We start from the raw sequence: 17,286 nt of genomic DNA, 5'->3' as shown, positions 1-17,286 counted from the left end.
ATGTAGAAATCATTGAGTAAGAAAATATTCATGACTGAGCTTTAAGTTGAAATAGTCTATTTTCTCAAATAGTATATAAAGCATGTGCGTTCATATTATATATGTGCATGTATATGTTTTATAAACATACACATGTATATGTCTATGTGCACATTTATAATATAAATATAATATAAAGTAGGCATTTATAAGTTTCAATTTCTGTTACATACACAAAATCCTGTGATGTAAGACACAGAAGTTAGAGAATTTCCCCTATATTACTCTGTTAGAAGGAGGAAGCTGATATTACAAGTATTCTGGTTATAGTGTCACTGTTTAATCCACCTGAGTGAAACCTTCTTATTTGATTTCTTTTGTATATATCATTATTCTTGGACTACTTACAATGATCTCCAAAAATAGTTTTTTTTTGAGAGTATGTAATATTTTTGGAAATGGGCAGTCTTTATAATTCTAAAAGTTATAAAAAGAGATGGGAGACTAAAAACTACAAAGACAAGAGAATAAGATGACCCTAGTCTGCATTTTCAGATCCCTAGTGGCAGACTAGATACAGAAGTAATTCTCTTCATCAAGTTACTATAAGCCAGAAAAAAGTCATCTTTTGGAGCAGCTGCCAATAGTCTGCCCTTTAGACTTTGGCCAGAATGCCAAGCCCCAGCTGTTCAGTCAGCCTGCCTTAGACAGCCTGCTGGCAAAGAGAACACGCAGTCAACTATTCCAAAGAGGAACTATCAGCTCAAACTGATCAGAATACAAATACAACAGTTACTTCTAGGAATGGATTAAAAGATGATCATAAAAACATGGTAGTTTTTGTTAATGTTGTTTATTGTCTTGTTTTTTTTTCTCTTTTTTACTTTTTAACTAAGGTAACGAATTTAAATAGTCCCCCAAATGGAACTGGTTAGGGAATTAAGATATCTCCTAATTCTTTTTTTCTTCTTTCCAGAATACATTTCAGATTAGCTAGAGAACAAGATGACACTCTGAAGTGTGAATGTTGAAAGAGAAGTCTCACTGCCAAAGTAAGATGCTTCTAAGGTTAAAGGGGAATGGGGACTGTTATAGAGTGCTCTGAGAACTCTGGCGATGGCAGAACCAGACAAAAGTTCCATTCTAAACTGAAGTTTACAATTCAAAATACGTGCAGGTGCAGCCCAATGTGGTAACAATGAGACCCAGTGGTCAGCTCATTCCGGGAACTGTATCTCACCAACCTCCTTGTGTCTTCTGATAATTTAATCGATTTTGATTCCAAATTTTGATTCTAGATATCTTATTAGGTCTTTTAGTTACAAAATTAAATTGTAACAGTATCAAAATTTCTTGAGCTACTATTTAACTATAAATATGGTTTTGAAATATTTGATGAAATTATTTCACTGAACTCAATATTTTCCCTGAATTTTTAAACACTATTCTCTGGTATCTAATTTTATAATTTTCAATTTTGGCTCTTTTCTGGTTTTTTTTTTGACCATTGTTTGAGCATACTTAACTATTTTAAATCCAATTTTATGAAATTTAATTTTATTAAGAGATCTTCTCTCTTCAACTTATACTCTGTTAATAGTAAATATAACTACTCATGCTTTTAACCATTGTAATTTTTATTTATAAAATTTTAGACATTGTTTGAGTTAGAGTTTAGAGTTTACCAACAAGTTTAAATTAACAAAATGTAGTTTAAGATTTCAATCATTATTGTGGTCCTATGAGTCTTTGTATCGATCCATCTAACTTCTATCATCCATTTTTCTATCTACTAATCAACCTATGTAATCAATACCTCTTCATATCATAAGCTTATTTTTATTTGTCCATCAAGATGGAGTTCAGATTTTCTTAATCAGAGGTAAGGGTAGTTGAAGCAAATGACAAGGGACACAGTGGGGAATTCATAAAACTCTCATTTTTTTCTCGATTCTCTTCTGGAGAAGTGATAGCCAGACATTTTTGTCTTGATAATACATATTTATATAATTTATATTGCTATACTTAAATACCAATGTGAGCTATGAAGGGGTCAAATTAAGTATATGAAAATAAAAATTCATGAGTAAAAACATTTTAGTGTTTTGTATACAAATTACAATTTATATTATATGTATAACTACATGGATTCATTTTATGAATAATTCTTTGGTCCTGTATGTTTAATTTTGTATGTTATTTGTTATTTTAGTGCCTTTTAAATTTCTATTATTTATATAATTATTGATTATATCATATATAATAAGATATTATTACATATTATTTATTATTTTTATTTGTTCATCAAGATGGAATTCAGATTTTCTTAATCAGAGGTAAGAGTAGTTGAAGCAAATGACAAGGGCCACAGTAATAAGAAGATATTATTATATATGATATAGTAATATACTAATGATTAGCAAAGGCTGCCATTGCTAATTGCTTAAGGATGCTGTGGTTGATTAATATGAAATTTCAAAGTTATTCAACACATGTAAACATTTATTTAAAACATTTTTGAATATAATGGCTAAGAATAAGAACGGTGCCTGCGACATCACGGATCACGTTCTTCAAAACAAAGCCTCCTCAGGTACAATTATGTCATCATGAATTCAGGTTCTCCACATTCTAAAATAAACTCATTGCCATATGAATTGTTATCTTACTGAGCTATTTTTGTAGTTGTCTTTTTAACAGCTTTCTTGGAAGTGTATTCTAAATTTCTCATGCTATAAAACCTAAAATTCCTTGTTTCAGATTAAGCATTGAAAGACTTTGATCAATTTTTAGAAATTATTACCCTTGTCTTTCATTCTCTTCACTTACATGAAGTTGCAAATAAAAGCATGCTCTCTCTCTCTCTCTCTCTCTCTCTCTCTCTCTCTCTCTCTCACACACACACACACACACACACACACACACACACACACACACACACACAAATTCTAGCTTAATTTTGTAAAATGTAGCTTTTAACTTCCAAGAAAAGTCATAGCCTGCTCTAGTGCCACACGCAGCTCAGGACTCACCTGTGGGCGTGGATGTCCAGTAACCAGACAGGTCAATTCTAGAGTTTCTCCTTCCCGGATGGTATAAACCCTTTCGGAGTAGCGCTCCTCCTCGATATTACAGGCCAGTCCTGAGTGCACAATCCGAACTGTCGGGGGAGCTGTGTAGTGAGGAACAGACAAGGTACATGAAAACCTAAGTAAATCATCACATGATCCATCCTATTGATGACTAATTCTTATTTTAAAATTTATTTATTTTATGTATGAGTACACGGTTGCTGTCTTCAGACAAACCAGAAGAAGACATCAGATCCCATTGCAGATGGTTGTCAGCCACCATGTGGTTGCTGGGAATTAAACTCAGGACCTCTGGAAGAGCAGATAGTGAGTGCTCTTTACCACTGAGACATCAATCCAGCCCTGGGAGACTAATTCTTATTAGACTCTACCATAGCCAGACCCATTAGCTCAACACTTTGTATTTGCCCAAGTGATCCAATATGTTCTTGGTGAAACATATGTAACTTATCTAACAGTCATCACAACCTTCTGAAAATGGCAAAGTAATGATATACCTGGAATATGTAGTACAGAAGGCAAAAGACAATTGGAAGAAGACAAGAGATTTGAACTAAAGACATAGGCATTAGTCAACACATTTTAAAGTCCATTGGGGCAAGTAAGGACCTAAGGAAGTTTTATGTGCAGGGATACAGTGTCAGCTCAGTTAGCAGCATCTGGTGCATTAGTACAACAAAAGACAGTCTCTGGATGAAAGCACTAAGATGACAGCAAATTACTGACGTCTTATTCTAAAATTTCAATCCAAAGATAACTTAACACTTACGGAGCTGTCTGAATCTCTACTCTCCCACGTAGAAATGCACAAGACTTAAAGAAATGTGACGAGTTCTTGTTACATTACCTATCACAAGCAGAAGATCCTCAAGTGATGAGAAATACTGAGCTAATCATACATGTCTACAATCAAATACAAACTGACAGCTAGGAACTTCAGGGTAGCGGCCATCACCATGTTTTTGGACACCACATTTTTGCATGTAATATATTTGGAGGTGAAAGAGAAAATTATCTTAACTGAAGGAAACATAGGAAGAAGATTGCCTATATATGTAGAGTCCAGCAATCACAGACAATCCTGACAAGAATCTCCATTCTAAATAGTAGTGCCCTTAAGAGAAGCTATCAATTTTCCCCCAAGAAGAGAATGCTAGCATGCTTGAATTTAAAACAAAATGACATAAAAAACATCACAAGTCATATATTTCTTGAAAATGATCTTGGCAATCCTATGAAGAAGAAGGCAAGGACTCAATTTAGGAAAAATTCTTTTCTGGAAAATTCATCTTTCGAAGGGAAAACCATTTCTAACGTAATATTTTGACACACACCACTCACAGAGACAGATAAACAAAAGGACATACTTTTTTATCTTTGTAGATTTTGGTCAAAATGGAGATAAACACACCCATTTGGGACAAAAATAAAATTTAAAAAGGCCCAAAAGTTAAACAACGAATTAAAACACAACAAATGTTTTTATTCTTTTCAGACAAACTTGATATTTAAGTTTTAAAAATACAGCCCCTCTCCAATATCTATCATGAGAAGTTTCAACACAGACTGGGAATAAAAGCCATTTTGAGAAGGATAGTTGCAACACTCCATGTAGGTAGCAACTTTGCCCACAGTGCTTTCTATGAGTATATGAGTATTTCCTAGATACACAGAATAACCTAACATTTTGCAGAAAATGCTGGGATTTTGCATTTTTACAATCTGTTGATGTAATTGTAATGGTACTATTATCCGGACTACATTATTAGAAATATATCCACAGGTCTTATAAACGTAAGTATACTTATATTTTTTAAAATAACCAAACAATAGGACTGGAGGGATGGCTCAAATTTTGGAGCACTGGCTGCTCTTACAGAAGATCTGGGTTCTACTCCAAATACTCAAATAACAGCTCACAATCACTGTACTCCAGTTCCAGGGTATGTGACATTCTCTTTTAGCCTCTGCAAGCACCAGACACTCAAGCAGTGTACAGATCTACACACATGCAAAATGTCCATAAATATCAAATAGAAATGTTTAAAAAATAACAAAACATGACTTGAACAGTAATAATATCAATGGACATGCTAACATAGAAGGAGGAATCAGGAACAACAACAACAACAGAAGGGTCACCACTAATGACATCTAGAAGATGGAGAATTAACTTCTCCTGGGAATCTCACTAACTGGTTATCAAAGACAAAGTGGTCAACCCAGAAACCACATTCACATAAGCCTCACTAAGTGAACATATCATATTCTCCCCCCTTCCCCCGCTTCTCTGTGTGTGTGTGTGTGTGTATGTGTATGTATGTGAAACAAGAGAAATCACAAAATAGGAGACCTTCAGTTGGAGAGGGAGTAGGAGTCATGGGAGGGATTGGAAGACAGAAAAGGAAAAGGATAATTGATGCAATTATATTTTAATTAAAACCAAAATATAATCAAACACTTTACATCACTTTATTTTCTTAAAATTAATAAAACTTAAACACATTAAATGTTTAGTTGGGGTATCGAATTACTAATTTCAAAATCTGTGCCCTTGCTTTGGATTCTGTCTAGACATAAAACAATTTCTGAGCTCTAGTGGCAGTGGATACTATTATGATGGTCTGGATGCTCTGGTGTTTCATGCAATGTTTTCCCAAATCATTGCAGACAGTGATCAAATTTAGAATTCAGTTTAGACAACTAATCCTGACACGGTACTAATTTTAAGGCATCTGTCTTGTGTAATTATACACATATTATAAAAGTTAACATTCTAATGACAATAAATGCTTACAAAACAAAATAGGAAAGATTTAAATATAAAATACAGATATATTTCTTTAAATAAATACCTATGCTAAATTTAGTTTTATAAATGATAGCCCACATATAGTAATACATATAATTACATAGTTACATGACGTTTTCTCTAGACTAATTTGTACTTGTTTTGTTTAGACTTCAAATCAATACCTAGTATTGTTATTTTTAAGATATATCTTTCAAATGCTTCATTATTCAAATAAGCAACATTTTAAACAATTTAAATTATACAGTAGGCAAAATTTGACATTTATAAGGGTTAATTTTCTACTATTTTCTTCTATATCTTAACACATTCTTGGAAAAGGTAGCTGGTTCTGCCCTCTCAGCAGGAACCCACCACCTATCCTGTAGAAGCTATAATAGTCTACAAAATTTAGTTTTTAGCTTATGTTCTTAGTAAGCATTAAATACATTCTTAGTGTTTTAGATGCTCAGTGCTCTGGTGGATCCTTTGGATGTTTGTGTTAGTTGCTTTACCAGAGAAAGCATAGCTGAAAGGGCTTTAGAACTCACCCAAGTCAATCCTATTATTTCCAAATTAGAAAAAGAAAAACTTGAGGACATCAGGTGCCTGACATAGCCCATTTGCTCTTTGTGGTATAAGTGAGATCAAGGAAGGAAGGAAGCAAACAAGCAAACAAACAAAAATCACACTGGCTCTTTGTTCTTTTTTGATTCATTGTCTATGGAAGCTAGGTTTGGAATCGTTCATTACATTTGTGATTTTTAGTAACTCCTAAAGTAGAGGTAGACTAGACTAAATACATAACAAAGTACTGTGAAACTATGTATGAAATAAAGCACCACAACTAGATTAACATCAGTGGAGTAACTGCTCCCAGTGGAGTAAGTAAAACACATCCTCCCAGTTCAGTATCCTGCCTCCCAACCCTTTAAAGTGCCAGAAACAACTGTGAAGACATTGTCTTTCTGTAACACTTCTCTGTCAGTCATTGAGAAAGGAGCAATGACAGTTGAATCATGTTTGCTTATGATGGTCTTCTAACTAGGACCCCTCATGGTTATCTATACCCATGTTCATCATGAGGTCTTGGATTATCAAGCAAAATAATTTTCTTCTTTTTCTCAGAAGACGTGTATTGCCTTTTAATTTGATCTCCTTCCTTAATAGTCTAACTTAATGTTTGTCATTTTGTAGGCTAGAGAGATGGCTCAGAAATTAAGAACGTTTGCTATTCTTTGTGAAGATCCAGGCTTTGGTTTCCAGTATTCATGTCAGGAGTCTTACAACCATTTATAGCTTCAGCTCCATGGGATCCAACATCCTTTTCTGACCTCTGCAGATACCTGAAGTATGTAAAATAGCTCCAAACACACACACACACACACGCACCTAAAAAAATTATTATTTGAATGCTAGGTAAATGTCACATTTAATACCTGCTACATATCACCTAATTCAGATATTATTCATATAATTAATATAATATAATTCATATTATTCAGATAATATTAATAGTTATTAATATTATCTGTTATTTAGTAAACATTTACTAAAACTATAAAGCATCAGTTTTATCTTTTAATAAAATACCATCTACTAGGATACTGAATTTATTTACATCAAATGAAATTTACTACATAACATTAAGAAAGAAAATCACCATGGCTTTGTCCCCTGCTTTGTTGAGAAAAGCCTCAATTCATCTTCTTGAAAATGGATCAAAGGTTATGAGCTCTTTTGCCCTACAGATTCAACAATTAGTTTAAAATATTGCATGAGGCTCAGATTCATCCAAATTTTCTTCAAGTAAACCAAATCTCATTACTTTCCAAACACTAATCATACTAGGTACCTCAATTAGAGTAAGTTGCTTTTGCGTTCTATAGGTCAGACTAAAAGGACAAACAGGGACTTTTTTTTTTATCTTGTTAAGGTGCAGTTTTAAAAGTTAAAGCCAATTTATATTCATTCCGTTGGGAAGAAAAAAACAGAGAATATTTCCCCATATCAATAACCAGAAGGACATTCATCCTCTTACGTCACATGCAGCATGAAGTGCTATAGCAGGATGAGGCGATACATGAAGGAGAGTGTCTATATGAAATATACACAAAGCTATGTCTTCAAAGAGCCTGCAGCCTACAGGAGCTGCAGACTGTGAAAACAGATAGAATGAAGCAGAATAGTCAGTGCACCAGAAGAAAAACGTAAGAACTACACTGCAATAAAGCTAAAAAAAATGAAAACTGCCTGGAGAAATCCACCAGGCTACACGGATTCAGTGACACTTAACCTGAGCTGGAAAGATGTAGTGAAAACACAAACAGGGAAATGTTCTTGACAAAAAGCATAGTGTGTTTATAGACATATCTGTAATCAAGTGTAACTGTGCTCCGGAAAGAACCATATGAACATGTGGCTCGTGCAATAAAGAGTAATTTATCCTGAACTTTGAGTGTGAATCTTTCAACTTAGCAATCTATGTGTACACACAAGAAGGATGCTTTTCAATGCCTGGGATGGACTTGGGGGAGAGAGATGTTTCAAGGTCTTGATGAAATAGGTCTTCATTGTCCCTGTGTGATGGTGAAGTGGAATGGTCAAGAAGGCACTGTGGTTTCCCTCATCTTGCTAAGAGAAGACCCATTCATTAACTCAGTAAATGAGAGTAGGTGAGAAAATGCTTATTCATTCCAGAGATCAATAACTTATAAAATAAAATAGGTCCAGTAAACTCGATGGAAGGATGTTGTCACACTACATTTCCCAGAATGAATAATCCAGTTAAAAGCTACCATCATCCTTTCAGTTGACTAATTCATTTTAAATGACAAATGAAGTATTAAGTTTCATTATAACATTTTAAATATTTTTGATTTTTTATTTTTATGTGTCTCTTCCTCCCCTTTCACCTCCGTCCTGGCTCATACCCATCCACTGCCAGCCTCCTGCCTCCAGTTTTCAGGTCGAATGTTTCTTGTTGTCTTGCTTTCTTCCCATCTTCCTCACACCACGTATTCCCCTCATGACCTCCTTTGTAGCTTGTCCCCTACAGCCACATTCACATGCACTTTTACACCTGCTTGTAAACATCAAAATCTGGAATCCACATATGAAAGGCAACATGAGGACTAGGCATACGAGTGCACAGCCACTTTACCCAATACTATGAATGTAGACATAGGTGAATCTCACAATTGGACTTTACGATGGGTTTCCAGTTAATAGAAGAAATCGAGTGAGACTCAGAGGCAAGAGGAGAAGGATATGAATATGTAATATTTGTTTATATGAGTCGAGGTCATCTGTTTTTTTACATCTATTTCCCTGAAACGTCACAATGTCATTTTTTTTTACAGCTGCATAAAATTCCATCTTATGTACCACATTGAGAAGAAAAAAACTTAATAGAAGGTAGTGTCTTAATCACCTAAGAATGCACATAACTGTCTGAGAGGAGAAGCCTGAGACGAGGGGCCCTCTACTGAAGTCATTGCAGTTTTTTAGAGTGAAGAATTTGGTGAGAAATGTTTTAAACGTTAAGCCTTTTCATCTAAAAAACTCACTTCCTGGAGTTGATGCTGTTATAATACAGCAATCGTTTTGGTATTAGTTGTCACTCCTCCAAGAACCCTAAATGAGACTCTTCTACTTGAGTAGAGAGCTTCAATTCTTTGTGAAGTTACTCTATGACATTAGAATGTTGGTTCACCACTAGAGCAACTCAACTTAGGCTCCTATGGCAGACAAAGGTTTCCATGAGACACAGTCTGGAAATAGGATGGCCAGGTTCCCTTGTCTTGTTAACTGCAATGGGTCAGTAAATCAGTATGCATAATCACTCCTCACACACTGTAGGAGAGACCTGAGGGGAGTTAGAGGAAGGGGGACACAGAGAATAATATTTTGGAAGGTAAACAGAGGGGACAGAAGAGAGACGAGTAAAGTACTCTCACATGGCCAGCGACGATAGAATCAGCACATATTCCTCATACCATTCTCCCTCCTGTCATTCATGTTTGCTCATGAAAATCAAACACAATCATATTCAGAATTTCCTTCCATTTTACGATTGATTTAAGCTATCATAGTCTTTCCTAAATTGAATTTCATTTTCTACATCATTTTACACTTAGCTGAACAGCATTACTGACAATTGATCTCCTTATCCTACCCCTCCCAATGTAGCATGTGTACACAATACTTCTGGGACACAGTAGCTTCTGTTCTTCCTCTCTGTACTGCTTTTCATTTTCAATACGGTGTGAACGCATTGCCTACTCCTCTTTCCACAATTATCTTATAACCTGGCTTTTAAACATGCTAGAGGTCCTGTCTGTTTCCTAAACTCCGTAACACTTAATTGCCCACAGACTAGTGACAGTACATAATTCTTTTATCATAAAGACTGATACAGAAACAAAGAACATAAAATTTAAGGAGAGATAAAGAGCTTAGTCTTGGATGATACTGATGAGCAGTCTAATGACTGGGCAGTTGGTAGTGGTCATGATGACTTAGAACTTTAAATAACCAAATAAATGAAATCTCCACAGCAGACCATGGAGTGTGTAAAATTCAGAGGTTAGTGATCAAACAACAGCAACAGAAACTTTTTTTTTTGGTTTTTCGAGACAGGGTTTCTCTGTGCAGCCCTGGCTGTCCTGAAACTCACTATGTAGACCAGGCTGTCCTGCCTCGAACTCAGAAATCTGCCTGCCTCTGCCTCCCAAGTGCTGGGATTAAAGGTGTGCGCCACCACCGCCCGGCATAGCAACGGAAACTCTTAAGCATGTAAGGCAAGGAAAAAAGATAGGCTTTACCAAGTCGAAGAAGTGGAAGGGAATCAAGGGAAATATGTGCTTCAGAAGTTACTCAAAGGGAAGCTAGAGCATGTTTTTGACAGGGTTGTCATTTAAGACTAGAGAAGACAAACAGTCATCACCCCTGAGAGTTTAGATGTGCTAGCGAATTTTGAGTGGCTGCAGAAAAGGGATATCAAAAGATGAATGATATGGGGTCTGACTGAGGAAAATTAAAACCTCATGGGAAGGCAAATCATGACAGCATAAAGTAAAACAGCCGTTGAGGATTAGCAATACATAAAAACTTTCAATGTAGCAATTGTTTGCCAACACAGCGGTTCATAGAAACTTCTGCTCTTCTCTTAAAATAATGTTTCCTAGATATCTATTGTGTTTTTTTCTTTCCTTTTATTCTTGGCCATGCTCAGCTTTTACCTGCTTCTAACTATGCAAGATACTTCTCAAAGCTTTCTAATCACTTCTATAAAAGAACAGGCAATCAAGATTCTCCTCCACAGTACGTAAATAGAGTACATCTTAGACATGTAAAAAAAAAATAGCAAGCAAAACAACATACATCTTGTCATCAACAGGCCTGCTTTTGTTCTACCTTTTGATGATTAGAAATGATAGTGGACAGTAGTTAGTTGGCTATGCGCATGCTCTACTATACTGCTCTGCAGTTTGCGTTCTCCCCTGTTAGTATTTGTAAAGTCAGAGTGAAAGCAAAGCCTCCTACTTCAGTACGGGTTTGTTTGCTTGTATTTTGTCTTTGTTGCCACTGTGTTCTTTTGCTAGTTTCTCAGTTTTTGTTGACCCGATTCTATTTCCTCTTCAAGGACCTTTTGGAACACCACATCCATCTAATGCTTCAAAACAATGTATGTGACATTTTCCAATGCAGTCCTCACTGCAGCACTGAAAACAGACAGATATCCAAACACGCACAAAGGCAGACTTCAATTTATATAGTGATGGCTTTCAATAATTATCTCAAAAACATGGCTAATACCTGCCATTGTCCTTATTTCAGTAATCTCCACAAGGCAATATTCTGATATATAAATAACACAGATATTATTTTAAATCTGTCTTTAGGTCACTTTCTTTTCCCCTTTCACTTGTTGCTTGGAATTAACCAGTTTAAGAATCAATGTGAGTTCGTCACTTCTCTTTATGAGCTTTAACTCATCCTCCAAATATGGTTAATACTGTATTCCTGTTCACTAGAGAGAAAAATGTTCTAAGGTTACTAATTTAATAAATAATAGAAGGAAGGAAGTAAGAACCTATATCACACCCAATTTAATCAAAAGATTGCTCTAACCTCATGGCTGTGACAAAAAACTTTGTGTCAGATTTTGGATATTTTTGTATCAATCTCTTCTTCAACATTGTTATTAATAAGTTGAATCATCCAAGAGAATACAGAGCTCAAAAGTGCATAAGAAATTTAAGCAAAACACTACTGGTTTCTTTTTAGCAGGTAGCCAGTAGTTTGTACAATTTTTTTTCAATTTGATATTTTCTATAAGTTTAAAGCTAAGTTTTCATTTATAAGCTCTATTCCATAAAAGACTGCCATCAAATCAAAACAGTGATATCTATCAATAATTTTAATGTTAAAACAATGCATAGTATGAAATAGTGTTAAACATTAAGAAAAGAATTGTTTTCCTGTAATACATCAAAAATTAAATGTGAAATATAACAAAAATAAGAGTTATCGTCCACAAAGCCACTTACAAATGTCCTTTTAAATCAAAGCTTTGCAAATTTTCTCAATCGTATTTTTATGGTTTCCACATTTTCCCTCTATTTCTTTTGAAATAGGCTCCATTTTTTTCATTCATAAGTGCCACCTATTAATATCTAAAGCCAAATCTCAAACTCATTTGTATGTTTCATAGAAGAGACCTATACATATAAATGACAATAAATCTCCTGCATTCATTTCATGCATAACACTCGCCAAGTGTCAACTTGTTTCATATGTGAGCTAGAGACAAATTATGGCCAATAAAGTCAGTCACAGGTAGGCCAGGCTGTATCTACGAAGATGTCCCCTCAAAGCCTTCTACGTTCATCCCAGCATTTCCAAGGGAAATAATATTTGGATTCTTTCATGTCCTATTGAAGAGTACATCACACTTGTTATTAATCAAATGCTCAGAAGGAAGTGAGTGTGCTCTGCAGATAAGTACAAAATGAAAACAAACATGAGTGACAACCAAGCTTCCAGTCCTAGGGTAGGAATGTGATATTTACATGTGGGCCATGATTTGATATGAGATCCAATAGAACATCCTGATTTAACTAACTCATGGTTGTATTACTGCATTTTAACTGAAAAAAAAAAAGAGGCTGACATATGGCTCAGTTGTTAAGAGCACTTACTGTTTTTTTCCAGAGGACTGAAGTTTGGTTCCTAAGACTCACTTCAGACAGCTTATAACCACCTCTTACTTCAGCTCCCAAGGGTTCCAATGCCTCACACTCATGCACACATATCCATACACAGACACATAAGTACAGACATATACACAATTCAATATGTCTTAAACAAATATAACTACTCCAATATTTTGGAAAGTAGGTCAATGACTGTCACACAAAAATCAAATAGATGTTTGTTTGTTTTAAATTTAAGATAAACACAAAGTAGCTGTCCCATTACTCATTGGACACCATTCTTCATGTAGGCACGGTGAAGGAAAAAGACTGTTATTAGACAGTGTGGAGGTCTAGAGCACAAAGCATTCCATAACTGTTTAAAAGGATCCCCCTCCTCGAGTTCAAATGTAGTCAAAATATCAGAATCCATATATCATGTAGTCCATGCCCCATCTTTAGAATCAAATATTTTGTGTCTCAGGAATTACTACCATTACATTAAGAGACCTATCTCTTAATTGCAATTAAGTAGGGTATTGGGGGCATAACATCATTTTTTCTTGGCTGAAAAGTATGACAAGATATTTATACTTCCCTAAAAGTTAGAGGTTTTTCACTTCCTTTGAAATGACTACAAAGCCTCAGCATATAAGAATCAAAATGATGCTACTCCCAATTATTTCCCAACTCTAATCACAAATTTGGTATTTAGAGAGAGACATCCTTTCTCCTAGCCAATCTCATCAAAAAACAAATGAGATTTATTACAAAATGTGCCAAAAATGTAAACTTCAATTTGCTTTTCCAAGAGTGGTGACAGCACACAGAAATAGCAGGATCTGCCCTACTAATATCTCCAAAGCCTCTTTTCATTGAGAAATGGCATTCATTATCTGTGATGAGTTCAAAAGAGGGCAAGTTCTTTAGTAAATTGGGTCAATGCCATTAGATGTCAGTAGAGTGGAAGCAATATAGTCAGGATACACAACTACAGTTTAACCAATGAGAAACAGTTACTGCAGACCAAGATTGAGATAGACTCTAGTGGGACAGTGCTTTCAAGAACTCAAGTTCAAAACCCACCAAGAGCTTGTCCAGATGATCTCTAGTTCTCTCTCAAACTCTGAGAAGCATGTTTTTATTTTCATGTGTCTATATGAACACTTCCAGGTATTGCAGTGAGGTGGCAAGGCATTGTTTTCTCTGCATTCCTCCCTTACACTCCAAAAAACTCATTATTTTATCGCTATTCTGCTCATTTTATTGGTGTTCTACTCATTTTAATACAATGCATTCTAATTTTAAAGCTTTAGATTTTTCTCTCTTAGATCTAGGGATTGAGAATACAATTTAGAAAAATGAAAAATTGTCATCATCTACATTCTTATACACAAAGAACATTTTATTAAATCCTTCATGTCATAAGAGTTCAAAGGGAATAATTTGTCTAAATTACACATTGTAAGATGCAAGTATTTATCAGTAGGTGTTATAAATCAACTTTACGTTTTCAAAATATAAAATTTCACTATTTGATAGAAATGGACACAGTATTGAATTATCTCAATTCTCTGCTCAGACAACATGGTTATATTCATTGAGAATGGGACAATGAAATTTTAGGACATGGGTTTATGACATTCCCTGGGAACTCTATTTTACCTGCCTCTGCCAAGTCTCAGTAATTTGAATGATTCATTTATATTCTGCCTTATTTATTACTAAGTAATTAATACTAATTTGAGATAATGATGATAAAATTTATATATCCATTTTGGATGGGTAGAATGGGTAAGCTTTTTCTGGAAGAAGGTTTGCTAATGTAATTTTAACCACTAAATGCATGGTCCATCTCTAAGGAAAATGATCTGAAGAGACAAATTTCAAAAAGATGTATTGATAAATACAGCCATTTCATATACATGAAAGGCCGAACTCGAAATATCAGCATAAAGAGATAAAGTTGGGGCAGGATCTGGATTTCAAACAGGTGTTTGTTAGCACATGTGTTAAGGCTCTTTTAATTGTCAAGCTAAAAATACTCTTGTTTCTTCTACAATATTTAATGTAAGTTGCATTGATTGTACAGCTTCCAATTGTGTATGTGTTTTGAAATCCGGCATGTCAGTTATGGAGGTCTATCAACCAGCTTTTGTTTTAGTGCCCTGAGTATCACAGAACCTTGGTATTCTAAAAATAGCTTTCAAGTACTAGAAGAAATGAGTCAGAATTTAAGCAGAGGCAAGAGGGTAGTGGGCTTGAGTATTGCTGGTATAACAGCTTTATTTACATTAATTGCTAGCACCACTGCTTCTGCAATTGATGTGACACAAGAAGTTAAGACAGTTACTTTTGTTAATCATTTAGCACAAATGTTACTAATGTGTTGAATATACCAGAGGATTCAGATACGCATTTGGAAGAATGGACTGATGCTCTTTATGCTATTGAAATTACTGCAAGTAGGTTCAGAATTTAAGGGTAAGAAGCCATCTTCAGTGTCATACCAAATACCACTGGATTCATGTTAGTTCTAAACTAAGTATGGTGACTATAATTATTTTCAAATTCTCCAGAAGAGTTAGACAACTATCGGTAAAACTAATTAGTGATTATACTTTATCTCTACTTTTATGATACGGTAGAGTAATGTTCAGCGTAACTGTCGCAAATAGTTGGAAAAACATGTAATTCATGAATATATTGACATTTGTATTCATATCAACTTTATGTAAATATAGGTTATTCCATGAGAGTTCCATGAGAATGTTTTAAACAAAATGACTGACAGAGTTAATGAGACAGAAAGTAGGTATCACCATCGCTGTGGCTTTGCTTTTGGAAGAGTGATTAAACTCAAGATATTATTAGGTATTAAGCAATCTATCAGATTTAAGATAAAATATAAAAAAATCCATAAATTTTCCATTGTGAGTGCAAACTGACACAAACTGTTCACAAAGAAAGAACTCCATAGATCTGTACAGAAAGGTCAGCACTTAAGAGCACTTGTTATTTTCCGGAGGACCTGAGTTTAGTTCCCAAGACTCATTTTGGGTGATTCACAGCAATGGGTAACTCCTTCCAAAGGAATCCAGCACCTTCTTCTGTCCTCGAGAGCTATCAGTCTGTATACAGCAAACAGTCTCATGCACACCACACACACACACACACACACACACACACACACACACACACACATCTTTTAAAAAAAGAAAATACTCTACAAATTATTGATAGTAATAAGAATAAAAATATCCTGTGTGTCTAAAATGCCTGACTGAAGAATGTTAATGCTGATGTTTTCAGACATTGTTTTCTATGAACCTGATGTAAGAACTGATTCCTTGTAGGACACAAGGAAAAAAGTTCACAGTGAAAACTGGAAATGGCTCACAAATGCTGATATAAAAACAGACACTGGTTAAAAATAAAAGTTACAGCTAAATCAAGGAGTCAAGGAGGATAAATGAAACTTGTAACTTTGTATAAAACAGGCAAGCTGATATTTCAGTACCTCTTAGAATGGGGAACAAAATAATCATGGGAGGCAGTGGGAGGAGGAACCTGGGTGGGAGAGGGAGGAGAGGAAAATTGGGGTATGATCAGGTATGGAGGGAGACAGGAGACAGCCCAGAGGAGTAGTGGAAATATATGTTGCATTGCAGAGTCCAGAGGGGACTTGTAGAAAGTTCCAGAGACTTGGGATGTGAGAGGCTCCCATGTAACCTTAGCACAAATAATGGGTAACCTGAAGAAACCACCTCCAGTTGATAGACAGGGTTACCAGTGGAGGGATGGGCTCACACACCTACTTTAAAATGTTTTGACCCAGAATTGTTCCTGTCTAAAGGAAATGCAGGGACAAGAATGAGGCAGAGACTGAAGAAAAGGTCACCCAGTGACCAGCCCAATTTTGGATCCATTCCATGTGCAGGTACCAAACCCCCGACACTATTGCTGATGCCAAGAAGACTGCTTTGTCTGTCCTCACTGGAAGAGGATGTGCCTAGTTCTGTAGAGACTTGATGCCCCAGGGAAGGGGGATCCTGGGGGTTTGAGGTGGAGCTAGGTGGATAGGTGGGGGAGCGCCCTTTTAGATGCAAAGGGGGGGATAAGGTGAAGAACTCTAAAAAGGGGGACCAGGAAGAGGGCAATATTTGGAATGAAAATAAAATAAAATAAAATAAAATAAAATAAAATAAAATAAAATAAAATAAAA

The 17,286-nt window shown here is 35.3% G+C and overlaps 1 protein-coding gene across 1 annotated transcript in view; it reads right to left on the bottom strand.

The window, feature by feature from the left end:
* Positions 1–17,286, bottom strand: part of Mdga2 (MAM domain containing glycosylphosphatidylinositol anchor 2) — a 732,366-nt gene that overhangs the window by 391,334 nt on the left and 323,746 nt on the right. The window contains exon 2 of the mRNA XM_028782361.1: positions 3,012–3,151. Coding sequence (XP_028638194.1) covers positions 3,012–3,151 — 140 coding nt within the window. The remainder of the gene's footprint in view (positions 1–3,011; positions 3,152–17,286) is intronic.

Source organism: Grammomys surdaster, unplaced genomic scaffold (genome assembly GCF_004785775.1).
Source record: "Grammomys surdaster isolate TR1022 unplaced genomic scaffold, NIH_TR_1.0 98, whole genome shotgun sequence".
NCBI lineage: Eukaryota > Metazoa > Chordata > Mammalia > Rodentia > Muridae > Grammomys > Grammomys surdaster.
This window is presented reverse-complemented; position numbering and strand designations above follow the sequence as displayed.